Source organism: Phascolarctos cinereus, unplaced genomic scaffold (assembly GCF_003287225.1).
Source record: "Phascolarctos cinereus isolate Bilbo 61053 unplaced genomic scaffold, phaCin_HiC Scaffold_7;HRSCAF=346, whole genome shotgun sequence".
In the NCBI taxonomy this organism is placed as follows: Eukaryota; Metazoa; Chordata; class Mammalia; order Diprotodontia; family Phascolarctidae; genus Phascolarctos; species Phascolarctos cinereus.
This window is the reverse complement of record NW_027556180.1, coordinates 170,430,490-170,458,280: the sequence shown is the minus strand read 5'-3', so window position 1 is coordinate 170,458,280 and position 27,791 is coordinate 170,430,490. Positions and strand designations below refer to the sequence as shown.

Genomic DNA, 27,791 nt, shown 5'->3' with positions numbered 1-27,791 from the left:
AACAAAGAAAAAGAATTTTTTATTAGCATTGTTACAGGCAATGCATACATATGAACTGATCCTTAAAGTGTACAACCCCAACCAAGCTTTAAGCAGATAAAATCAGCAGAGTGAAATCTATATTGTACACATGTGCAGAAATAGGATCACCCTGGAACTTCAAACAGAAGAGTGAAATTCACTTTACAAAAAATGTAAATAAAAATAACACCCATTTTATTTTAAAAAAGTACCATCTCTTTAAGTGGCAGAGCATTAAAAATACCAAAGAAATATTATGTCCAATTGAATTCCTATAAGGTCTGAATATTGCATTGTTCACCCTCTGCACATGCCAGGCATTTTCCGGTTTTTAAAGCTTAATTTAAAGAGTTTCAGAGCCCTGCCTTCTGCAGTACTTTAAAATGTTTAGTTTTTGATTTCTCAGTTGTTATTTGAATTTCTTAAGTGTATCAGCATAACAGTTTGCTAACTTACATCACAGGGCAGTTATAAGTAGTAAGACTGAAGTTTTTCCCTTTATGAGGCTTACATCTGAAGTAAAGAATGAAATAAATGAACACCAGTCTTAAAAAGTTAAATGATAATGAAGTCAATGCCAATTTAGAAAAGCACTCTTAACCTTAGCTTACATGTCTACTTTGGTAAATATTAATCTTTAACCAGTTAGCAAAATATTTAACCAAGTTAGCAAAATTAACACCATCATTTCAGAAGATACTCTTTTGTGCATAGTAAATGTTGCAAGATGGACTTCACATTTGATAAAGCAGACTTTGATGGGGGAGGAGGGGAGGAAGGGGACAGCAGTTTGCAAGAAAGTGTGCCTCCCTTTCAATACCAATTTAAGCTCAGGGAAATGAACCATAGGCTTCTTGCAACTACTGTTGATCTACAGTGGTGGATAAATAAGTGCAATCATTAAATTGTCTGATATCCAGCATGACTTCTCTTTCTTCCAATGAGATAAGCAATCAAGACAATGAGGACCAGTCCAGCAAGGGCGCCTCCAACAGCTATGGGGATCAGCATGTTGTTTTCATCCAGAAGACATTCCTCCACTAAAATGAAAAGGAGGCATCAAATGGTTAAATGAGAATATTTTTTCTCCAAAATTAAGCCTTTGTTTAAAAGAGACTTTGTGAGAGAACAAACAAATGGGAAAAGGACCCACATGTACAAAAATATTCATAGCAGCTCTTTTTGTGGTGGCAAAGAATTGGAAATTGAGAGGATGCCCATCAATTGGGGAATGACTGAGCAAGTTGTGGCATGTGAATGTAATGGAATACTATTGTGCTATAAGAAATGATGAACAGAATGACTTCAGAAAAACCTGGAAAGGCTTGTATGGTGTGATGCTGAATGAAGTGAGCAGAACCAAGGGGACTTTGTACACAATAACAGCCATGTTGTGCGATGACTAATATTGATAAACTGAACCCTTCTCAGCATTACGAGGATCTAAGACCTCTCCAGAGGCCTCAGGATGGAAAATGCTGTCCACATCCTAAGAAAGAACTATGGAAGTCGAATCGCTATCACTTATTTTTACCTTCTGTTGAGTTTTGTTTCCTCTTTCTGATGGTTGCTCCTACTGGTTTTAATTTTTTACTTACAACTTCACTAATGTAAAAATATGTTTAATGGGTATGTAAATGTAAAGCCTATATCAGACTGTGCGCCATCTTGGGGAGGGTGGGGGGGGAGGAAGGGGGAGAAAAATTTTAAATTCAAAAGCATATGGAAGTGATGGTTGATAAATCAAAATAAATTAATAAAAAAGAAAAAAAAGAGACTTTGTGGCCTCATACTTCCTGGCTTATATAAATATCATGGGGGGTGGGGGAAGCTAGCTTGAAGAGGACAGCAGATTATACAAACCCAGCAAATACAAAGCAGAGCAAGTCCATTCTTTCCATCACTAAAGAGCTATAGTCCTTAAAGTAATTACACTGTTCCTAAACATTTGGTATAACTTAAGAGTTACAAAGAACTCTTAAATTATGCTATTTATCACAGAAAGAGTAATTCTCCCCCAATAGATTCTAGATTTGAAAAAGGAAGGTAGCCTTATAGAAGAGATTAACAACAGGAATCTATGATCTTACTAATCCATAGCATCCCATCCTGGTAAGATTACTTTAAAGCTTTCGAGGAGACTACTGAAGACCTACAAATATTTTAAACAGGTTTTACTCACCTGATCCAAATTTGTCACCTTCAACTTTGAAAGCCTGGACCCGAACTCTGAATATGTTGACTGAAAAAGAGTCTGTGACTTGAACATTTTCTTCTGCATTACACTTGTAAGAATTCCCTACAGTGGCTTGTAGCTCCTTTAATGAATCATTGAAAGCTTCAAAAGTGGGTTCTATATAACATATATAAAGTTTTTAATAAGTCAAATATAATTCTGCAAAATATTAAGAAAAGCATAAGTTACTCATGATCAAATAAAGAAAAGAGTAAAATTCTTACGTTTAGCATCAGAAAAAGCTGTGTTTAAGTGGATCCCTTTCAGGAAAAACTTGCTGGTAGTTGCATTCTTTAAAAAAAAAAGACATTAAATGTTACACATATTTGATAATAAGATTGGTCAAATAGAACCCTGGGTTTGGAACTAGCATAAACCCATATTTGTTTAGAGAAGTCACAGCAACTATTACAATGGAGATAAATTTCCTCAGCAAGCTTTTCACAGAATCAGAAGAATTAAGTAGTAACTTATATTTCTGTAAAGCAACATGGTCTAATGGTACCTTTCTGAGATGACTGTTCAAACAGAAAAGAAACATGAAGACGGAATGAAAAAGACTCATTACTTAATTCTTTCCATTTTTAAAAAAGACCTGTGATTTCACTGGCATTTATGATAATAACCTCCCACCCCAACAAACACTCTCTGGAATGTGTAGTTTTAAATTTGCCTAAGATACAGGCAAAGTAAGTGACTGGTTTAAGGTTACAAAGCCAGTATATGTGAGAAGTGGGATTCCAACCTAGTCTTTCTTTTTCTGAGGCCTCATACTATAATACCTATTCCTACCCTTCCTCATTTCTAAATGATTCCTAAATCTATTAGAGAAAATACTCCATATTATCAATTCAATTCAACAAGGATTTTTTAACTACCTACAATGTGTTGGGCACCATGCCAGATGCTCAGTAGGAAGATAAAAAGGAAACAATCCCTTTCCCTTAAGGAGCTTACATTCTACTGGGGGAGGAAAAAGAATTCCTGTGTAGATATAGATATAATATATACAAAGAAAGGCACAGAAGTGTGTACAGAGAACAGCTTTAGCTTTCTGGTAAGACGTAAAACACATAAAGGTTGACTAAACTGAAGCAAGCATAGTATCCCCTTCAAAATCCCTCTCCATCCACCCCCTTTCCAAATGAAAATTATTACCATTCCAAAACGGAAAACAAGAGTGGAATTTTCAGTTTTCAGCTCCAAGGTTGTCACTTGAGGGCTACAGCTTCCATTTACAGTGGTATTATCTGGGTTGATATTAAATATTCTTCTAACACTCTAATGGGAAAAAAAGTTAGCTATTATTCCATGGATCATTTGTAGAAAAAAATTACATTACGGTTGTTCTCAAACTGTTTCCAAATAAAATATTTTTTTCTTCTTGCTTGCTTTATTATGACAAATGTAGCCAATGCTATAGATATTATTTTGAAAATTAACGAGAAGTCTCTGAGCAAATCCCTAACCCTATACAGAGGTAGAAATGAAGTTATTAAAAAAAAAATCTTTTCATAGGCATTACTTAATTACTTAATTTGGTTGAAGGGTGGACAGCTCTGAAAACCATCATTTATACTCTGATCTATATTGATATGGATAACAAAGCCAGCTGAAGGATCAAATAACTGATCACACATTGAGGTTTTCCCAAGCTTTTGGCTGAGCTTCTCAAGTGTTGTTCAAGTGCTCCTGTATGCTGGCCTCACTGTGGCAGTAACAATTTAACAAACATCAACCATACAGGTACATCATAATATGTGTAATTAATATAGCAATATATTAATACAATATATATATTAATAGCAGAAACCTTAACTACTTCTCCCATTCCTTGCTCCTGCCAGATTGTATGCTCTCAATTAATTCCTTTTTCCTCATTTTTTACTGTTCCTCCTACACTGTGACCATTCATTCTTTAAAAACAATCCTATGCTATTATATCTTTTTAAAAAACAGCAGGAAGACCACATTAGAAAATGAACACATTACAAATGTTAAAGTATATGAATGTGCAGATCTCTGGGGTCTCCCAAAGGAATTATCCCCTGCTGTTGTTGGTTATTCCTAAAATGCTGCTTACTAGTATAAAAAATGAAGCCTCTGGAGGTCTAACGAAAGAATGTCATAGCCCACATCTCCTAAACTTTGCTCAGCTCTGGAGTCTAGAGCTGATCCTTTTATCAAGGGAATTTGTTCCGTGAAGTTTGGAGTCAAAGGGCGGCACCGGAGCACCTAGAGGACCACATGTGGCCTTGAGGCCACAGGATCCTTCACCCCTGCTCTAGCCCATCAAAACCCAGAATAAAAAAAAGTTAGACACACACAATTTACTTGACATGGGAAGCAAAAAGATGAGTCATTAATGAGTCCTAGGTAACCAAAGTCTGAGAAAAACTCAATTTGTCACCTAAATTATTCACTTAGTATAGTACTGATAACTGTATTAAGACAAAGCTTGTGGCCCAGAGAAGAATCCAGAGAATACCTTCCCCGCTTCTTTGCACAGGTAGGGAGGCAGGGTCAGGGGAGGAGCAGACTATTAGTGTGGAACACTGCACATACTGTTACATATGTTGTTTGGTTTGGCTGAAATGCTTTTTTATCTCCTTTTAAATCTTTGTTAAAAGCAATTGCTTCTTTTCTGTATATTTAGAAATGAAGGTGACATAAAAAAGATCAATAAATGTAGGATTTTTAAGAAGACAAAGCTTATATTAGACTTGAAACTTGGGAAAGAATTACTGTAATCAATTTTATAAAACCTAAACTTGTATATGTAGAAAAATTATCACATGGCAGCTGGGTGGCACAGTGGATACAGCACTGGCCCTGGAGTCAGGAGGACCTGAATTCAAATCTGGTCTCAGACACTTGACATTACTAGCTGCGTGACTTTGGGCAAGTCACTTAACCCCAACCATCTCACAAAAAAAAAAAAAGCCACCACCAACAATAAAATCTCACTAAAGATGTCATATGCAATGAAAAAATATACCGTATTGTCTTTTTTCTCATAGGTGATGTTCAGTTGTAAGCCCATGCTGGCAAGCAGACAGGTTCCATTTCTATCGCTCACATTATACTTGGCGACAGGTGGAGTTCCTGGTGTAGGAGGCGTGGTAGGTGCTGGTACAGGGGCACTTGTTGGGTGTGAAGTAGGAGCTGGGGCTGGGGAAGGCATATCCTGACTGCAACGAGTTTCTGGAGGAACAAGGAGAGGTTTGAATGTGGATGAAGGAAGGAATGGAAAGTTCCTGTTTCTTATAACCATTAGCTTCCATAAAATCTAGTGTCTTTAAATAGGGCTAAACTTTGATCTGTTTAGATTCACAAGACTGGAAGAAATCATAAGAGACGAAGGAAATAACATATCTAAAACCATCAGTAGAATTTTAAAGAGCTTTTGAGAAGGAAATTTCACAGCCTGCTTTGTTAACCAATGTTCAATATTAAATACCACCTGTCGGAGAGTTTTTTCATACAATTTTCTTTTGCTATAGTTTACCCATATCCCCTTAATCTATTTTAGTAGAACTGCACTCTCCTATGAATAAAAACTCTTGTCTAAATCTGGAGAAAATGTCTGTTTTTCTGCTTAACCAACATGCCATTAATAATGGGAACAGCTGTCCCTAAATATCTGCATGGTACACAAAGGTGACTTTGTCTTTTAAACTAAGGTAGTAACTTGACTCCCAAACCCCAAAAGATAATTAAAACCTTAGCTAAGAAGAACCAGAATGATAGATGCTTGGCTTTTTTGAACAGAATAATATTACTATTCTCAGTATTTTAAATTATCTAAAATAAAATACATTCAACTCATAAGGTACTAGTAACTTCATATAATCATGATGTTCCTTTTTTATAATTTAGTTAATAAAATTTCAGGATTATCCAAAGAAAACACCAACGTATTACTGTTTCAAACTGTCCAAGCTATTACTCAGTTGCAAATAGCATCTATTACCCAAATATCTTTTTTGCTTTATCCTCCCAACATTTTTTCTCAATTAGGCAGTGAGAATCTAGCCCATAGAATCTAGTCCATTCTAAGTAGAAGGAAGCTAATCAGTAACTCTCTCTCTCTATTTCATCTCACACTTAGAAATTAATCATCTGATTAATAATAAAAAGTCAATATTGAAAGGCTTTGGGGAGATATAAGCTATGAAACTGTGCATGCTCTTTCACACAGCCATACCACTAGTAGCTCAATGCTCCAAAAGAAATCCAAGAAAGAAATGGATCCATTATGTACAAAAATACAGCAGCTCTTTTTGTGGTAGCAAAGAATGAAAAACTGAGGGGGTGCTTGTCAATTAGGGAATAACTAAACAAATCATGGCCGGTACATGTATGTGAAAGAAGGCTATTTATTATGCTGTAAGAAATGATGAAGGGGATGGTTTCAGAGAAATATGGCAAGATTTGTGTCAACTGATGCAAAATGAGCAGAATTAGGAGAGCAATTTATATAGCAACAACAACATTGTAAAGACAAATAACTTTCAAAGACTTAGGAACTGGATCAACATAATGGATAATTCCAATTCCAGAAGACAAAGAAGAAACATGCTTCTGGAGTGCTGATTTTGAGATCTAATTTTTTTTTTCTTTGACATGGTCCATGAAAGAGTTTATTCTACAAATAAAACTTTAGAAAACAAGAGTAAAATACATCCAATGGCAGGACGACCGAAATAAAAGCCTAAGTAGAAAACAGAAGTTTAGCCAGGACTATAGCTACTAAGAAGGAAGGGGAGGGGAACACGTATTTATTAAGTCCCTACTACAGGCACTGTGTGAAACATGTTACAAATACTATCTCTTTTGATACAACTACCTGAGAGATAAGTGCCATTATTAATCCCCTTCTTACAGTTCAGGAAACTGAAGTAGATGAGGTTAAGTGTCTTGCTCGGAGTCACTCAGCTAGTAACTGTCCGAGTCTGCTTTTGAACTTAGGTCTTCCTGATTTTGAGGTCAGCATTCTTCATTAGGTCTGTAGCTGCCTAAACCAGAGCAAAATCTGCTTACAAAGACAATTTGCAATTGAAATTTTTATCACTAATTACTTTAATTGTCCCACAGTTTTTTCAGCTTTTCATATTTTTCATGAATCTTAAGCCTCTTAAAAAAAAAAACAAACAACTTACAACAACCTCTGGAGTTGTATGCATCCTATCACCATGTAATTTCAGGGAATGTGTCTTTCTCAGCTAATCTTAGGGTTAAATACACTCAAGACAACCTGAATTCTGAATTTGTATGTGTAAGGTGGTGCCCTACGTGGACTGATACTGTTGGGTCTGGTAATGAAACTAAAGATTTGTGCTTGTTAAAGCACTGCAAAGGCAGAGATCCCAACTTTCCCTAGAACAAAAAATTCACCTTAGTCTCATGTGGTTCCCTTTCCAAACAAATATGAAATGGAGTGGTGGAAAAAAGGGAAAGACAGAAAATTCTGGAACTCTAGTCTTTATAACTATTCATTGTAGTTATTCTGGATGTGAGATCTGTGTCCAGTGATCACTGAACTGACAAACTAAAAGAAAAGCTAAACAACTTCAAGATTGGTATTTTTGTGATGAATGAAACTAGGGAAAAAAAAAAGTTGCCACTAAATGGAAGTACTGCTTCATGGGCTCTCTGCCAAGGAAGAGAAAGAAGTTGTCTGAACTGGTTTCATGGGACACTGGGTCATCTCATTTTTTGCTGTGCCCTTTTAAAAACATGAACAAAAGATGGAGAAATACAAATTTATTCATCAACATGTATTGGAGAAGAGGAGATGTCAGTAAATGTCAGAAATTATGGTTCAGATTTGAAGTTGTACTTCAAGGGGCAAAAATATAAAAAGCACTTAGAAACTTCATGTCAATGTGTCATGGGGGGCAGCTAGGTGCTGCAGTGGATAGAGAATCCTCCCTGGATTCAGGAGGACCTGAGGTCAAATGTGGCCTCAGACACATAACACTTACTAGTTGTGTGGGGCGAGTCACTTAACCCCATCGCCTTACGAAAAAAAAAAGTGCCATGAATATTTTCTATTCTAGAAGAAAGAAGTTATTAGACATGGTATACACAAAAGAACATTCACAAAAATGAAACCAATTCCCGAGAGGAAACAATTGGTTGGTTACTGATGCAGGAGTCATATTAGATTTAGCTATCTGTGCACCATCAGAACACAGACTAATTTCCACAAAGGTCAAAATCAACATCAAATTAAAAGGCAGTAACAACCCAAAAAGTGGGGAAACAGGCTTATTGTTTAAAGAACTTTCTCCAGTTATTTATCAAAGGATGAGGAAGAGATATTAAGCAATGTCTAACAACTTCAGTCTGACTTGTGCAATATGAAAACTGCAAAATAGAAAAAAGGCAACAATATAATGACTTGACAGGGGTGGGGAACCTGCAGCCTCAAGGTCATATGTGGCTGCGAGGCCTGGACTAGGATCACTCCTGCTTCCTGCAACTTTAAGCAACGGAAAACAGGCACCAAACAAAGAGGCTAAAAGTGATCAGAGGGGCAGCTAGATGGCACAGTAGATAGAGCACCAGCCCTGGAGTCAGGAGGACCTGAGTTCAAATCCGGCCTCAGACACATAATCTTCACTAGCTGTGTGACCCTGGGCAAGTCACTTAACCCTACTGCCTTGCAAAAACAAACAAACAAAAAAGTGATCAGAAACAATCTAAGCAAGCTAACATCTCTTCTCCTTCCTAAAGAGACATGTGACAGCAAAGGACCACACTAATGTAAAATACAAACTCCTCTGTAAACTACTACAGAAGAGTGCTAAGAGACTACAGGCAGTACATAAAATGGCGGGTGAGGGAAAAACATACAATGCTAAGAACATTCATACAATGCTAAAACATCCACAGATAAAACTGGCTGGATAATAAATGTAAACAGAATACAGTTTTCAACATTTCTTGACTATATTTATTAGCAGTGAGAAAGGAACCACCACATTCAGACCCCTAATACTTAGGCCCCCCAATGCGGTATAAATACAAATGGCAATTAAGATGATGCACAATGAAGTACAAAGCACCCTGGATCTGAAGTTCAAACGCTGAAATGTCATGGTTCTGCCACTATATGCCTGGGAAAGTAATTTCACACCTCTCTGGGACTCAGCCTGTTCATCAATCAATAAGCATTTATTTAAAGCACCTTCTATGACCTATGTACACCCTCACTATGCTGAGCAGTGGAATACAAAGAAAAAGAAAAACACAGTCCCTGCTCCTAAGGAGCTCACATTCTAACGGGAAACCCAAAGTGAAAAGACTGTATATATGTCCAAGATATAGACAGTGAAAATGGGAGGGAGATGAAGGGTGACTATAGGGAAGGGTGTCCTGGTGAAGGTGGAGCTTGAGCTGAACCTGAAAAGTGAGAAAAGATAAATTCCAGGTATGGGGACAGCAAGTGCAAATGTCTGGAAGGTAAGAGACAGAGTGTTGTCTGGGAACAAGCTGACCAGTATAGCTGGATTCTAGATTACGTGAAGGGAACCATAAAGACTGGAAAGGTACACTGTGGTTAGGTTGTAAAGGGCTTTAAATACTAAACAGAGGAGTGTATATTCGATCTTAGAGGTAATAGGGAACTAATGGACTTTATTGAGGGGATCTGAGGTGGCACGGAAAGGCTGGGTCCCAAGAAAGAGAATGTGGTCAGACCTCAACACCAGGAAATGCTCTTTGGTAAACGAGTGGAGGACTGGAGTGAAGAGAGACAAGGCAGACAGGCCCACCTGTATAACGAAGGCACAGAGGACAAGATGAACCTCTAAGGTCCCTTCCAAACCTCTAGGATCCTCTGACCTTTCTCTCCCTGCTTTTGTAGCCTCAAGCCAACAGGGAATCTGTAGATTCAAAAGCAGAAGATAAAGAAATAGAGAAAAAGCAGGAATGGTTTGGGAGTACTGACTCACAAAACACAACACTAAGCAAGGATGGAATGATGAGGACTTAGTCCTCTTATTAAAAACATTTTGCTTCTTCAACTGAACCTTGGGTTAAAATAAGTATTAACTCTTTAAAAATGCAAATACTTCTATAAGACTAAGGAGCCTACATGGTACTGAGATTTGGCTTATGTTGCTTCCCTTTTTAGATCAATTTTTCCTTACAGCAACCATAGTAATCCATCAGATGACAATGTAGTTATCTGGATTCCAGCTTTTGTCATCCACAAGCTGTTCAACTGAGAAGGAACAAAGTTTATCTATTTCCAAGTATCTGTGTATAATTTTCATTTCCCCCAAAAGAGAAGTCTTATTTATGTCTCGTGACCCTATGTTCCCAGGACCCCAAATTCTGATTAAAATCACAGTTAAGGCTAAGAATGTTTTTTTGGTAAGCTAGTCAGTCTGTCAAAAACAGCAATTATTCTTATTCCCTGCCAAAGTTTCCAGACCTCTTATTTTAGTAGCCCTTTTCTGGGTACATTGTAGTTTATCAATAACCATTTTAAAATGCATTCACAGAACCGACCACAATATTCCAGATGTGGGTCTAACCAACACAGGATACAATGAAATGACTACCCTCACTTATTCGGGACATCATATATTTATGAATGAAGCTTGATCTTACAATGGTTTCTTGGCAGTCATGGACTCCCATTTACTAAAAATCCTAGTTCTTTCCCCCTATGAGGCCTGTTCTTTTACAACTGTTTTTTAAGACAAGAAGAAGACTTTACATTTATACTTATTATATTTCAATTTGTTCGTTTCAGTTTATCATCCAATTCTAGCCCACTAAGATTTTTGTGAATCTTGATTAATAACTTACAGTTAGATTGTACCCTCCGCATAGAAATCTTATGAGGCAAGTAATTAATTCATCGGATGACAGAATTTAGCTATGTTGATTGCAGCTTCTGCAACCCAAAAATTTGAAAAGTATGGCTTTTGTCACTTCATCCAAATCAACAAAAGTATTAAACAAAACCTAGATCACTGCTGCAAAATACTAGAGACCTCTCTCCAGGTTGACTCTGCTCTATTAATCCACTTCTTTGAATTCAACCAGTTGTGAATACAACGAGCTATACTATCACCCAGTGCATAAATTAATATTTGGTGCCTGTGACAATCCTCCGATATGTGGCAATATTATTAAAAAAGTGATTACTTTACCAAAACTGTTGTCTATGGGGAAATATATCCAAAAGTTAATTTATAAAAAGGAAGTTTTTGAACCCTAATAGATTGGGGGCTGACTTTTGTTTTTAAATTTACTAAGAAATCAACTGTTACACAAGCTACCAAAAGGCTATTTTACAGAGCTAGGTGAAATAATAAAATGCATTTGGAGAAATAAAAGATGCAAAACATCAAGGGAAATGCTGGGAAAAGACAGGAATGAAGGGTACTGAAACAGTATTTCCAGAACACAAGCTACACTATAAAGTATAATCACCAGAACCATTTAATACTGGTTAAAAAAAAAAAGAAAAAAAAGGTCAATAAAACAATACCAGACACAGAAGAATCAGAATTAATTTGAACTCGATTACCCGATATTTAATAAACTGCAAAATATATATTACCTAGGAAAGAACTCTTTATTAACAAGGAACTGATGCAAAAACCAGAAAGTAGGCTGAGAGAAATTAGGTTGAGATCAATACCCAAAAGATGGAAGCAAAGGAAGGTAACAGTAAGAATAGAAAAACATGGCGCAATTTTGTATGAATAGTATCAGGATAAAAATGGTAAATGCTGGAAAGACTGTGGTAAGATAGGTAAGATAGGCACATTAATGGATTATTGAGGGAGTTCTCTGTTGACTAGTCCAACTGTTCTGGAGAATATTTCCATCGAACTGAATATTCCTTTAGACCTCGTGATTGCACCACTATGCATATACTCCAAAGAGAAAAACTGTCTATATAATAAAAATATTAATAGCAGTACTTTTTATGCTGGCCAAGAACTGGAAAGGGAATGCCCATCAATTGGTACTATCCATTGTGACAGATGAATGTAATAGGACATTATTGCACCATAAAACCTGTGAGCTGATGGAGAGCAAAGTACATGGAAGCAGAACAATTTCAACAATGATCAAAGTTTCTCCACCTTATGGGGAAGAAGGAAGGACCAGAGAAAAGATAAGATCACCAGGGTAAATGACTCAAAAGAGACTAGGCAAAGCTGTTAATTTCTTATTTGGCCTGATTTTGCTGCCAAGGAAAATACATTTTAGACTGAAAATGACATAACAATGGCTCGTGGAAAGCTGGTATCCCATAGAAATAAGGAGATGAAAGAAAATGTTGCTGCACTCAATGAGAAATAAATCACCTCACCCAAACAAACAGTATATCCTGGGGTACTATAAGAACTGCCAGCTATGACCAAGCCACTGTTTGTGAAAGTTGAAGGCAGAGCTGGAGAAAGGCAAAGGCTTCAATCTTAGAAAAAATAAGAGCACAATACTGCCAAACTCTAAGCCAGAGAGTCTGACTTAATTTCTAATAAAATTCTAGAATTCATTTTTAAAGTTATGGTTAATAAAGATCTCGAAAAAGAAATAAATGACCACAAAGAGCTAGTACAGCATGTTTTCATAAACAGGTGGTGCCTAACTAATATTTCCTTTCTGACAGGGATTACTAAATTGGTAGATAAGGGGAATGTTATAGATCTATTTCGCCTAGATTTCAAGAAAGCATTCACTCACCTATGCAGAAAGTATTTAGCACCTACTGTATACCAGACACTGGTTCCAAGTCCTGGAAATACAAAGACAAAAACAGACCTTGCCCTCAATGGGAGATAGCCTGGTACAGCAGAAACATGTTGGATTCTAGAATAAAAGGACTTAGGTTTGTATCTAGGCTTTGTCATTTTTCTACCAAAAAACTGTTTATCCTTGAGGCAAGTGTACTGACCTTTTCAATAAAATTCCACATCTGCAAAATGAGGGGACTGGACTAGATAGAGGACCTTTAAGGTCCCCTGAAACTCTCATTCTATGTTCCGAAGATTACATTCTATAATCTACAGTGTAGAAAGGACATGAACAATACCAACACAGATAAGTGAATACAAAATATATACTGTCTGATCAAATATCTCATGCTATTTATATAGTAAACATGGAGCGATGTGGGCTAGATACTATATTTAGATGCATTCTGAACTAGTTGGGTAATTGGACTCAAAGGACCTAGAGATTTGAGTTGATTTCAGACTTAGTAACTTAGCGTGATACAGTATTCAAAAAAATTTAATACTAGGCTACAATAAAGAATAGCTAACAAGAACACAGATAAAGTAATAGACCTACTTACTGTACCATGGCCCAGTCAGACCCCATTAGGAGTCTTGTGTTCAGTTCTGTGCCCCACATTTTAAAAAGAACACTGACAAGCTAGACGACGGCAATCTCAAAGAACAGTCTAAGGTTCATGCCACATTAGCATCATCCGAAGGAGCTAGAGATATTTAGCCTGGAAAGAAGGATGAGGAGGAAAGGGAGACAGATGGTAAAAACCTAACAGTTGTCTTCAAAAGTGCTTGAAAAGGGGCAGCTAGGTGGCAAAGTGGTTAGAGTGCCAGCCCTGAAGTCAGGAGAACCTGACTTCAAATCCAACCTCAGACCAAACACTTGACACTTACTAGCTGTGGGACCCTGGGCAAGTCACTTAACCCCAACTGTCTTAAAAAAAAAAAAACACACACACACACACACACACACACACACACACACACACACACAAACCAAAAGTGCTTGAAAGGCTGTCAATATGGAAGATGGATTAGACTTCTTCTGCTTAGCAAAATTAGGCTTGATACCAGGATAAACTAACACTTAAGCATGACCCAAAAGTGGAAAGGGCTGCCTTAAGAAATTAGCGGTCTCTCCTCATTGAAGCTCTTCAAATGAACTTAGAGGTGTGCCAGAGTAGATTTTTTCAGGCATAGGCTGGACTAGATGGCCATTATGGGCCCTTCCAACTCTGAAATTCTGTCTATAGATCATTTAGTTCCTTTCAATTGTCTAACTCTACTACTTTAAATGTGGAAACATTTTCTTACATCCTTTCCAACAGTGCAAGTATTTTCTCACCCTAACACATCAATTTCATCATCTTCCCTATCTCCCCAAGCATTTAAAATTGTTCTTTTTCATCTACAGCATTAAGTCCAAACTATTCTGCTCAGCTGTCAGAACAGCTCATGCCCCTATTATTCCTCAAAATGAAACTTTCATACTACAAAGTCAAATATTCTATCTATTCCTACACATGTCTACAATCATGCCTTAGAATCCCTCCTTAGAGGACCCTTCCTCCTCCATGATAGCAATCCCACTGCAACCCCAACTGCAAAGATCACTATCTTCTGAAAGGACTTGCAGTCAGAACCACAGCATTCAGTACTGAATTCCTATAGGTGGGTAGGTTAGTTATGCTTGTTGGATTTTATTCCCTTCTATCTTCTATAGAGGATAGACACTGGTTTGGCATTCAGCCCAAATACATAACTGGTTCCCATTTTATAGATGAAGAAATTCAGATAATGAGTAATATGCCTAAAAATCACATGACTAACAAATGACAGAAAGGGAACTCACATGTAATAAAAAACAAAATGGACTAGAAAGGGAGTCAGTAAACATAACCCCAACTCTACTTCTACCACTAACCAAGCTATATGACCGTGGACAAACCAAAAATCTTTCTAAGCCTCAGTTTTCTTGTAAGAAACTCTCCAAGTCTAAAATTCTACAAAAGAACATAGCAAACTTTCAAATTATTTTCTAGACCTACTCATAAAGATAAGCGGGTCTCTCCTCTATACTTGAGACAGGATTAGGGTATTTAGCCTGCTTGCTTTCATAAGGTTAACGGGAACCAGGACAGAGAAGCAGTAGGGAAGAAGCACCAACAAGGTCTACTTCTCTGCCTACTCCAAACAGATCTAGAAAACGAACTAGATTTCATTCTGATCAGAAAATGGAAGAAAAAACTACAGTGAGCCCTTTTTCTGGTACAAGTGAACTTTGGACATCAGAGCCATCTACAGACACTGGAGATGGGATCTAGCAGGAAGGCTGTGTACCAGGTAAGAAGACGTCCCAAATCCAGAAGAGAGGGAAATAAACTTATGCAGGGTACAGGAACAGTGCCAACTGGCACTTCTTTTGCACAATACCCAGTTCTGGGTCATAGATCCAGGACAGACTGAGGAAGGAACTCATGCTTAGGGGTGACATTCCAGGCTGAGGAATAGTTTTATGCTCTAGGTCTAGGCTGTGCTCTGAGCAAGCAGTTAGTTCAGAAGCAAGCAGCAGTTTTGTGGTTCCAACCCTAGGAGCAAAGTGAGGTATCAGTTTCAGATTCCAGCCCAGTTTGAAGCCTGCATTGGCATAAGCAGGGCAGGAATACCAAACCAAAAGGGAACCTGCAATTCTGTCACTCTGAACGATCAGAATTTTCCAGCTAGCTGATAGTTACTGAATCCAGCAGTAGTCTACTGAAACTCCAAATGGGGCATGCTCACATGGCTACTGTTCACAACAAACCCTAGGTCAGGAATTTGCAATGTTCAGACTTTGTCCTGGATTAGGTCACTTTGGGAGAACTAAAAGCTTGCAGATTCCCAATCTGAGATATCCCTGAGACCCTGGAATAATACAACACTCAATATCCCAAGGAAGCAGCAACAGGACCATAGCTTCCCTCCAGAAGTGTATAGAGTCCAGCCCTAATATAAGGTCTGAAGTTAGGAAGTAGGATGGGGCAATGAGAGAACAAAAAAAGAACCCCACAATTAAAAACAATTATGGTGATAGGGAAACTGAAGACACAAACCCCACAGAAGGGAATCTACAAGCAAAGCCTCAAAGAAAAACACAGCTTGGGAAACAAGTTCAACTAGAGTTCCTGAAAGAGATGAAGCAAGAGTTATAAAGTATTAAAAATGATTTTTTAAAAAAATCAAATGAGAGTGCTAAAGGAAAAAACTAGAAATATAAGAGCTATGGAAAAAAAATGGAAAGGATATTAACAGCTTGGAACAAGAGGTACAAAATGTTAACCAAGAAACAAACTTAGAAGGGCCCAAATAGAAGCTAATGAGATGGTACAAGTTCCCAGCACTTTACCCTTTTTATCTGTACTCACCAACCCTAATCCGAAAGGCCAATTTAGCTGAAAGAAAAGGGTGGTCTGGCAAATGGCTCTACTTAAACACTACTGTTTACCAACTTACTGTCTGCCAGTATGAATGCTTATCCACAAATTATTTTACCCAGACATAGTGCGATATCAACATAGTAATGATTAGTCGTTGCAAACAAGACAAAATCATGGAGTAATTAAAAGTACTTACCTTCCTTGCTGAAGCTGTTATTTGAAAGGTATGCCTGAATGGTGACATCACTGAAGGTAACTGTTACATTATTCATAGTTATTTGGTTACTGCTGATACATCTGTATTTTTTATCTATGTCTGCCTGAATATCAGTTTTGGATTCCACACTCACTTCTATAAAATAACAAAAACACAAATATTGCATAATTTCACAAAAAAAATCCCTCCCTAAATTTTCTCCATAAACTGATCAAACACATTTTTCTTTACCTTCAGAACTTGTACTTGCATTATGGAAAAAAGCTTCATCCGACAAGTTAAAAGTGAAACGTAGTAGTTGAACTTGGTAACTCTTTGGAGTCCTTGTGAAATTCATAGTCAAAGTATGTCCTTTTCCAAAACCAATCACTAGGATGGGATTAGAAGCATTCTCTTTACCACAACTGCTGCTATTCAATACCATTGCATTTTGTGGAAGTTCAAAAGTTGTATTCTACAAGACAATTACATTGAAACCTTGTTAGAATAAAGTTTATTAAGTGGATTCACAGGTATCATGTGTACCTGTGATTTGTTGGGCAGAGCTCACTCACTCATAAGGGAACTCCCTCTATACCAATACAGATCAGCACTTGTCCTACAACATGTATTCTTAAGTAAGATGCCTTTGAGAGGCTAAGTGATTTGACTATACACAACAGGTATGACCCAGAGGTGGGAGATGACCCCAGGATTCTCTGATTTCTAAGGGTGGTTTTTTTATTGGCCACGTTATTTCTCTCAGAAAGACCCTAAGTCAAAAACAGTCCAAATGAAATACAGTAGCAAAAACATGATATAAAATAGTTAGCCTATTACATGTTACAATAATAATAATAATATATTATAATGAAACACCTTGATATGTTCAAAGGAATGGTATTTCACTGCATTTAAGCAAAAAATGAAAAAAATCCCAATGTTACCTGTCAATAACATTCTGTATCTGTTTTCAATTACCGATACTTACAGTGAGAAAAGTGTACAATTTAAAATGTAGTGTGTAAGCTGCCAATTTATTTTTACAACCTACTTTTTCACTGAAATAAGACTACCGGCAGAGTGAGGAGAAGACATTCATGCAAAGCACCAGCTTAAAGAAGAACTACTTCCAAACAGGGAGACAGATCCCAATTAAACCCTTCCCTAGGGCAGGGAAACAAATACTTTTTTTTTTCAAAAGCTTGTCATTTGGGTACACTTTAGTCAAAGAAACCCTAAGCCTCTTTACCCTTCCAACAATAGGTTAAAAATTGCTTTAAGAGTACAAATGACAATAGTGTCAATATAAGAGCTGGTTAAGAAAGAATTGAAAGTAAACCATGGCTCTGGGTGAAGGTCAAAAAAATAAGATGAAATTCAATGTTTGTTCAAATCAAGCCATTACTTACCACAATACCACTCTCACTGCTGTAGTTCACAAAAAAGGCAGCTGAGAAGTTAGCCATTATGCACGAAGTTTCAGTTTCATTTTTCACCACAAATATTGAAGACGCAACATGTATGAGTCCTGTTGACAATGGGTGGGGGGGGAAATCAAGAACTCAAAATTACCTTTTGGAAAACAGGTCATTTCAAACTGAGGAGTGGTTCTTCCCCACCCCTACCCCTCACCCCAGGAAATCATGAATCACAGAAATTGTGAGCTGGAAGAAACCTCAGCAGTCACCTACCAGTCTAATGCACACATGAAGGAATATCCTCTATACTCAAAGAACTTGACTGCTTTTTTGGGGGTGGAGAGAAGAAGCCAGTACCTCTCAAGGCAGCCCACTCGCCTTTGACAGCTCTAACTGTTAAGTTTTTCCTGATGTTAAACTTAAATTTACCTCTTTTCAACTTTTACCTATTCTTCTCAAATAGGTTTAATCCTTCCCTTATTTGACAGCCCTTCAAATACTGAACACAGTGATCATGTCTCTCCTGTGTTTTCTCAAATACAGGCCCAATCCCTTCAACTGATCCTCATATCATGTCTTCAGACCCTTCACCATCCTAACTTCCTTCCTTTGGACACGCTTAACTTATAAATGTTTTTTTAAAGCACGGTGTCCAGAACTGAACACAGTACTCCAGATGAGGTCTGAAAAGGGCAGAGTACAATGAAAATAGCACCTCCCTATTCTTGGAAGTGATGCCCTTCTTAACTGTAGCCCAAGACTGCATTCACTGTTTTTAGTTGCTACATCACAGCCCTGGCTCATAGTGAGGCTGCAGTTCACGAAAATCCTCAGATGCTTTTTACAACTGCTGCCAACCCCTGCCTCTGCTATCTTTTATTTGGGGGCTTGGTTTTTCATAGCTGCCTCTCTATTAGATGCAGACGTTCTACATTCTAGCCTGTCAAGATTCTTTTGGATCCTGATTCTGTCATATAGTATGTTAGCCATTCCCTCTACCTTTCATGTTGTTAGAAACTTTGGTGAGCACAATATCACTGCCTTTATCCCAATCATGAATCAAACTGTTAAACTGCACTGACTTTCTACTTCCAGATCCCTGGGATCCTCCACTGGATACCTCCTTGCCATGACGACACTCAACAGTTAACCATTATTCTAAGTCTAGAATGCCAATTAGTTTTGATTCTGTATATGATCATGTAACCCATATCTTCTCCACAAGAATGGTGAGAAATATTTTTATCAAAAGTTTTACTAAAATCAACAGCAATACTGTATGATGATCAACTCTGAACAACTTAAATTTTATTTCTCAGCAATACTATGACCCGACACAGCTTCCAGAGAAAGAAATGGAGTGTTTTTCACTTTATTTTTCATGTTTTCCCCCCTTTTTTCTGGTCTGTGTTCTCTTCTGCAACATGACTAATAAGGAAATATGCTTTGCATGATTTCACATGTATAATCTATATCAAAGTGCTCGCCTTCTTAAGAGAAGGGAAGGGAGGGAGGGAATTTGGAACTCAAAAATGATAAAAATGAATGTTAAAAATTGTTTTTACATGTAATTGAGAAAAAAAACATTCTTTAAAAAAAAGTTTTACTAAAATCCATATAGAGCAGTTAGGTGGTACAGTGGATAGAGGGTCAGGCCTGGAGTCAGGAAGACATTCCCTTGAGTTCAAATCTGCCCCTAGTCACTTTCTAGCTGTGTGGCCTTGGGCAAGTCACTTTACCCTGTTTGCCTCAGTTTCCTCATTTGTCAAATGAACTGGAGAAGGAAATGGCAAACCACTCCAGTAAACCCCAAATGGGGTCACAAAGAGTCCTGAAACAACTGAACAACAAAAATCCACATATAAATCACATCCACAGTGTTCCCCACATCTACTAGTAATTCTGTCTTAAAAGAAAGAAGATGAGGTCAGTCTGGCAAGAGTGTTCTTGAGGAAGCCATGCTCACTTTTTATATTCACTACTTCCCTTTCTGGTATTCATCCTAATGATTTTCTGAGAAATTTAAGTCAAGTTCATTGATCTACAGTTTGTAGACTCTATATTCTCCCCTTTTTTGAAAACAGAAACAAAACTTGCTTTTCTCCAGTCTCATGGTGGCTCCTATTTTTCCACATAATCATTCAAATATCACTGAGTGTTGCACAATCACATCTGCCAGTTCTTTCAAAACCCAAGAATGTAGTTTATCTATAGGCAATGCTCAGATAGGTATCAAAATAACAATTCACCAATGATACCTAAGTCATATGTCACTATCTCCTCATCTTTTTGTTGTCATTTCCAGGGTAAGATTGATTCTCTTTTGAAAGGAACAGAAACAAGAACCAGTTTGTTTTCTCTCTGTTGTGAGTTTATCATCCCATCCACATCAAGCAAAAGATCCTATCCCCTTTCTTTGATCATCCTTTTACCCCCCCTTAATATAACTTAAAGAGCTTCAGCTCATTTTGAGGCTTAACATTCCTTACACTATTTTAGGGGTCTATGTACCTCTCTTATAGTCATCTTCTGTTAATCTGCTCTCCTTCCATCCTGTGTACTTTTTTTTTTTAATTTAAGTTGGCTGGTGAGTTTCTTGTGCATCCAAACCAGTCCTTTCAAAAAGAAATCCCATTTTTCTTCCTCATTGGATTTTTTTTTTCCTTTTGGGTCTTCAGAATTTCATTCTTGAGCATTTATCATGGTTCTAGTCTTCTGACCTCATCAGCATCATCTCAATCTCCCCCCTCCAGGCATTAATGATCTTAACTGACAAATCTAATGGCCTTTTTCTCAACCCTCATTCTTACTGACTCCTCTTCAGTGTCTGACAGTGAAAACTTCACCCACCTACACATCCCTCTGCTTTCTAGGGATTTTCATGACACTGCTCTCTTGGTTCTACTCCTAGCTGTCTAACCACTCCTTTTGTCTCCTTTTTGTTGGAGCATCGTCCAAATCATGCCTCCTTCCTAGGCCCTCTTTCCTCTCTTAAGTTCTCAGCCGACTGCAGCAGCTGTCCCACACACCAGAAATGTACTCCCTCTTCACTCTCACCTCTTTGAATTCCTTAGTTTCCTTTAAGATTCAGCTCAAAAGTCACCATCTAAATGAAATGTTTCCTGCTCACTCTCTAACTTCCCTATATCTATTTTGAAAACATCTGCATGTATGTGCAAGCCCCCTGGCTGCGGTCGAGGCAGGATGTGGCAGGCAAGTCAAACACTACCACATTCCCTCTTCAGACCAGCCTGATGGAGACACCCCCTCATGCCCCACACCCCAGGACCCAGGAACCTTAGGAGTAGGACTGCCCTAGAAATCACATGCCCTACACTCCAGGTCAAGGCACCACAGCCATTACCAAAGGAAGCAACACTGTGGCGAAGGAGCCCACTTTTCTCACCACCACCAGCTGCAACCAAAGAGCCCAGCAAATGGCAGCACCGCCCCTTGGGGGCTCCCCCCCCAGAGGTGTTGCAGTGACAGTTAGTGAAGACCTAGAAAGTTCTCATAAAGGTCTTTGGCATGGCCAAATGGTTCAACATCAGAAATGATGATTTTATGATTGGAAATGACATTAAAGAAGATATATTGCCATTTATGAGTGTTTTCCATCTGACTTGCAGCTGAAATCTTCTGTGTGTGTTGTCTGGCCCATTATAATTTGAATTCCTCGAGAACAGAAACTGTTTCTGCTTTTTCTCTTTGTACCCCAACTGTTTAGTAAGCTCTTAATAAATTCATTTATTCGTTCACTCACTCATTGATTCGTGTTGTTACCTTCAGAGAAATTCTAAGGTCTTTGATACCAGTAACTTTTTCACTCTTGCCTCTGTATCACCAGCAACTAAGACAGTGACACACAGGAGGTGCTTAATAAATACAATGGCCTGTGGCCAAAAGTCCAAATACACAAGAATTACCTAGACAGCAACCCTGACTTTTAATCAGCCAAAGTAGTCAAACTGCAGCCTTTAAAAAGAGTAGAGCTGGAGCTTAAATATACTCTGCATTCCATGCTTCCTTGCCTTGTGGATATGATACTGAACTTCTTTGTCTCATAATGAGGAGGTCCTTGTACTATAGTCTACATGCCATAATAATGGTGCTGCTATAATAGTGGTACTTAAATAGTGATCAAAGGTGTGGAGGGGTTGTTTGTCCCTACACTAAATGATCCCAGAACACTAAGCTTAAGCACTAACGTCAGCTTCCTTGCGTTCCTGATTTTCTAGAACCATACCTCAAATTAGGTATGAGGTGGGAAACAAGATTATCTCTAAGGTCCCGGTGAGCTCTAGGATTTGGAGACAGCTGGTGGAGTGGTGAATTCAAATTCAGTCTAAAATGCTTACTAGTTGTGTGACCCTGGGTAAGTCACTTTACCTGTTTACCTCAGTTTCCTAAATTGTAAAATGGGGATAATAACAGCACCTACCTCCTAGATTTGTTGTGAGATCAAATGAGATAATACTTGTAAAAGCACTTAGCACAAAGTACCATATAAATACTTAGTTCCCTCCCCATCTCCTTAGAACTACTATAACCAATCATACCAAAATTGTGCCCAAATTAAAAGCAGGATCTGAGTGACAGTGGCCTGAGGGAACCTCTATAAGCAGAAAGTAATCAAATCAATTAAGAGTACCTACTACATGCTATAATACCTCAAGAGGCTTACATATTATTATGGTGGGTCTTGAATTTTTGTGGGATACATGTTCTCTTAAAACTGGATATCTCTATATAAATTCAAGATAGACTATACTATGTCAATTTTCCTTCCAGAAGCTCCAAATACTAAATTTAAGTCCCAATATGAAATAACCAATGAATTACTCACATATTCTATTTTTCATCAATTAATACAAAACTGACTTAAAGGAACCCTACAAAGTTCATTCTGGAACAGCCCAAAATAGGATTTCCTATCTTGTCTGTGATCAGGAAAAAGTCCCATTATATAATTATGCTTAATCCTGTTTATCTAAACTAGGATAGGTTGTTCTTCCTATCATTTGATCAGAACCAAGAACTTCTTGCTTGGAATACAATCACAGTTAGAATGCTTGAAACCAGGAGTGATGGGAAAAGTTGCATAAAAATCAATAAAGAAGCAGAAGTCCTGGGTTTTGGGTCAAGGTTCTAAAAGCTATATTGTGGTATGACCTTAATAAATTACTTAACTTCCACAAATCTATTTCCTCATATATAAAATAAGAGGTGGGGATTAGATTAGCTCCATCACAACCCCTTGCAGTTCTCAATTCCCAGTGTCTGGGATATCAAAATATTATTAGAATGCTTATTTATCCACATTTAACTATACGGTTTTGATTTAAAATAGTCAGCATGGAAGAGAGGTTATTACATTTAACTATTAACCATGTTCATGTAATTTTCTAAAGAATAAATTTACAAGTAGGTCAAAACAGGCTATGTATTTTCTTGCCAATACTGCAAATACTTTGTACCAGCATTTATCCTTAAGTCAGTGGGCTATCTACAAAATCACTTTCCCACAATACGGTTTCAATAATATATTCCAATATATTAAGAAAGTTTGCTAAGGCACTTTTAAAGAAATCAACTAAGTACCAAAATAAAAATGCTTAAGTGGTAATACTCTTCTAACAAAACCTAATAGCTTTATTAGATTTAGGAAGGTTACTTTCCTCCTCTGAACCATAATAAATCCATAATTTTGGTGTAGATAGGTATTTCTTCCCAATAGTTCTTTCCAGTCTCTTCAAGAATCCTCCTAGGAACATCTACCCAATTTGCCCTAGGCCTTTCTTGTGAACTTGTTAATATTTTTTTCCAAGGGTTGCTGGATCTCTTCCCCTCAAGATATAACCTGTTTCTCAACCACTCACTCCTTTTCCTGTTAAGTTTGTCCTTTATGATAAACTAAGACACTGTTTAGAAATTAAAGGCAGGAAAACTAATCTCTTTCCCAGCCTATGAATCAACAGGAAGAGAAATCAGACACTAAGTTAACCTTGTACTTTAATTTTTAAAATGCTGACTTGGCTAAAATTGCCTATTTTATTTTTATGTGGCTTTCTCAAAACCACACATTGCAAATAAGTAAAATATCCAAAATTACGTGATTGCTTGCTTTATGAATGTATCTGAGGGGGAAAGTCTGAGGGGAAACACGTTTAAATAAAATCTATTGTTAATGGTGGATGTCCTCCTAACCTTCACAAAAATATATCCTAAATAGTGTATATGTTATAAAAACGAAATCCATACCTACACAATTCTGAATATCATATGCACTAAAGCCCCAAATCCTACAATTGTGCTTTTAGCAGAAAACCTGATTCAAGTCTTCAAGCCTTTTGATTTAAATTTCAGCAAAAATGTGCCCTAGGCAACAAGGCCCAGCCCATTTGATCTCCCTTAGGGACAAAAAAAAAACCAAACCCAATCATTTATAAGAAAATTATTTAAATTGGCTAAAGTCTGCCAACTGAAAATAAATGCATTCATCATAAGTTTATCCAAGTATCTAGTACAATGCAATGCACCCAGTGGATGTATAATAAACATTATGCATGAAAGGAAAAATGGAAAAACTGTAACAAACCAATGAAGGCATTGTAAACCTGTGGTAGACTATGCCTTCTCTTTCATTTAAGGAAGGGTCAATTGGTTCTTAGTCCATTCAAAAACTGTCATAAGATTAGAAGTGATAACAGTAGTCAGTGGAGGAATTCAGTATTTTTCCTTTAATATAGTCTAAATGAGCTTTACTTTTTGCTAGGCTCCATTTCATTTAAATCAAATTAATTTTATTTCTAGAAATTAAATTAATTTTAAACACAGGGTGTGAAAATAAGACTTAGCCTTCCCACAAACAAGCAATTATGTAATTTTGGGACACACTTAACAAGAAAAGGAGTGAGTGGTTAAGAGATGGATTATAGCTAGAGAACACAAGAATTCAACCCATATTATCAATACAGCATCTTATGGTCTATATCTGGAAATAAATACAATATCCTTCATTTTTTTGGGTGGGATAAATAAAGAGGGATTTGCTGATTTCTACTCTAGCCTCATCCTCCAAACATTTTCAAGAGGCTACCTGGATTCTAGGTGTAATGCAAGATCTTACTTCTGAACTCAGCAAAGGAAATAAGCTACTATTGCATAAGAAAGAAATGGCTTTTCTTCCCATATTTATATAGGTTAGTTTTGAAAACAATAGGAAGAATGAAAGACTTGTAATACTTGCACGCATTTCTAATAAAATACAGTAGGTACTGTATTTGTGACTTGACAAAAGAGCTGACTTGTTCAAACAACTCTACTTGTAACTAATTACACACGATGGCAAGGTTCACCGGTCACATGCAAAGGTTTCAAGTTTAGTACTGGAACAAGGTCATCTCTGTACCTATAGATTCAGAATTAAGTTATTTTACTCAACAGATAGTACCATAAACGTGTATGCTCGGTGGTGATTTCTGATTAAACAGGGTAAAATTTAAGGTATATTTCGTGTATTAATATATATACACATTTACATACATTCTACCTTCCAAAAAACCAAACACATTCTAACACTGATCTGCTGAGAACTTAAAGTAATGGAGGGAGAGGGGAGGGAAGGAACCACCACATATATAAGTTAACAGGTGATGGGGGTAATGGGTCTCACTATTTTGCTTAAAGTATGTTTTATAGGTATTACAGATGTATTTAGACTGAAAATAGGTGCCAAATTCTTTCCATTTCCTTTCTCTGTTCTTCAGTGAGCTCTTTCCAAGAAGTCCTTAAACTCTTTTTGAGGTTCAGGTGAGGCTGCACGTTATCATTTGAGAGGTAGAACATCTATGTCAATAAGACAACTCCTATTTATTTGTACAATGCTTTCCTCCCATAGTCCAGCGAGAAAGGCAGTGAGTGAATAGTACTGTTACAGTTTTACAGACAAGGAACTCAGGCTCAGAGAAACAAGTGACTTGCCCAAGAATCCCATAAGCTGTGGGAAGCGTCAGAAGATCAGAAACCCGAGTCTCATGACTGCAAGGCCATTATGTGGAGCCGCCTCTCCAAGAGAAGCAAAAGCGTACACCGTGCATGTTATAAAATGACTCCCAAGCTTGGCTTTTGCAACTCATTATATTTCAAGCTGAGCACGAAATCTCAAAAATTCCCAAACCGACATTAATTTGGTTTCAATCGAATTTTAAGAACCGAAGAAAGGGAGGGGTGGGGGTGGTGTTGCGAAATCAAAGGACCGACTCCAAGAGGCCCTGGGAATCACTTCCCCGGCCTCTCCCTGGGGAAAGCCACAGCATTAACTTGAGTCACAACAAGCTGGGTCGATTTCTCAGGCAAGGTCTGAACTTCTTACAATCAGAAAGCGCAGGGCCTGCATGTTTTCGTTTTCTCTTGGCCCCGCTGACAAGGCCAGCAAAGACAACTATCTCAAAACCACAGTTACCAATCGATAGCTAAAATATGAGGCAAGGGTTTAAAAAGTTTCGCATTAGTTTAAACCTCAACTTAAAACGTTATTCGTGGGTGGCTGGCAAAGGCCAAACCCGAAGCTCCAGTCCATGTCCTCTCCCCAGGCGTTCGGGGCCTGGTGCTGATCGCTACTACTGGGGGGATTCGGGGGTCACTAACACCCGTTTATGCCAAAAGCACCCCCCCAATACCTCCTTCTGGCCCAAACTGTCCCCATCCACCTCAGCTCCTGCAGGGCAAAGCCAATCGAGGCCCACGCCGGCCCGCCGCGCCAGAGAGAGAGCCAGGCCCGGCGCAGGGGCCTCCGTCTCCGCATCCCACCCCCCCAGCCCGGCCTGCGCCGGTCCTCTCTCTCGCCGAGGCCCGGGCCCCTCCCCGCCGCCTCCATCTTACCGAGAAGCAGCACGAGCAGGCGCTGGGGCGTCCGGGCGCCACTGGGGCCGGCCATGGGTGCAGGAAGGAGGGACGGACGGACGGACGGACGGACGGACTCGGGGGAGGGGGCGCGAGACGCGCTCGGGGAAGGAGCCGGGCGGCGGTTGGCAGTGACGACGGAGACGGCGGCGGCAAGGGGCGAGGAGCACCCCGACTTGCTAACCGCCGAGGAGGGGCGCGCTGGCGGGAGGGTGGAAGGGAAGTGGTGGATGGAGGAAGAGACGAGGGAGGACGGAAGGCAGGGAAGGCGGATTAAGGGTAGAGCGGGGCAAATGACGCCGCAGCCAGCGAAAGAAGAAGCCCCTGCTGTTCCGGCAACCGCAGCTCAAGGAGACCCCGGCGGACAGCTTTGCCGATCATGTGACCGTCGCAGCGAGCCCGCCCCCCATCCCCCCACGCTGTCACGTGAGCCCCTGCGGAGAAGGCGGGGGAGTGAGGGTGGAGAACTCTCGCGAGATGACGTGTTCCGTGGGACCGGGCAGGAGCAGGCGAGACCGGGCTACTTTGCACTTTAAAGCTGGAAGCCCCAGCGCTCTCGCCGTTATTCCAGCCCGAGGCTTCCCGCTTTATCTGACGTTCTAGCTCCCCTCCAGTCCCGCCTTTCCCTGGGGTGGAGGTGGGGAAGGGCTGGGCCCGAATTCCCGGGGCTGGGGGTTATCTCGGGGCCCGCGGAGATTGCATTCGGGCGCGGGGGTGACCCCGGCTTGCTCGGTGGTTCAGGGAATGGGAAGCAGGGAGGGAAGGCGTCTTTTCCTGCGAGCCCCGCCGGAAGACGGCCGCCTGCTTGACCTTCCTCGGGTCGTGTCC

General features: G+C 38.9%; 1 protein-coding gene across 1 annotated transcript; it reads right to left on the bottom strand.

The window, feature by feature from the left end:
- LAMP1 (lysosomal associated membrane protein 1) lies at window positions 1-27,379 on the bottom strand. Its single transcript, XM_020965155.2, has 9 exons — window positions 26,943-27,379; window positions 18,051-18,169; window positions 16,891-17,113; window positions 16,639-16,794; window positions 5,256-5,461; window positions 3,416-3,538; window positions 2,482-2,548; window positions 2,204-2,374; window positions 1-1,061 (listed from the first exon to the last, which is right to left on the bottom strand). The coding sequence occupies exons 1-9, from the start codon at window positions 26,995-26,997 to the stop codon at window positions 922-924; spliced, it is 1,260 nt and encodes a 419-aa protein (XP_020820814.1). The 5' UTR covers window positions 26,998-27,379; the 3' UTR covers window positions 1-921.
- Between the last annotated feature and the right edge of the window lie 412 nt (window positions 27,380-27,791).

Excerpts from the sequence above, each read along its gene's own strand:
- LAMP1 (XM_020965155.2), bottom strand. The coding sequence starts at position 26,997 with ATGGCCGGCCCCAGTGGCGCCCGGACGCCCCAGCGCCTGCTCGTGCTG. Across the intron at positions 18,170-26,942 it reads CCTGCTCGTGCTGCTTCTCG|GACTCATACATGTTGCGTCT; the intron begins GTAAGATGGAGG and ends CATTGTCAACAG. Across the intron at positions 5,462-16,638 it reads TAACAGCTTCAGCAAGGAAG|AAACTCGTTGCAGTCAGGAT; the intron begins GTAAGTACTTTT and ends TTGTTCCTCCAG.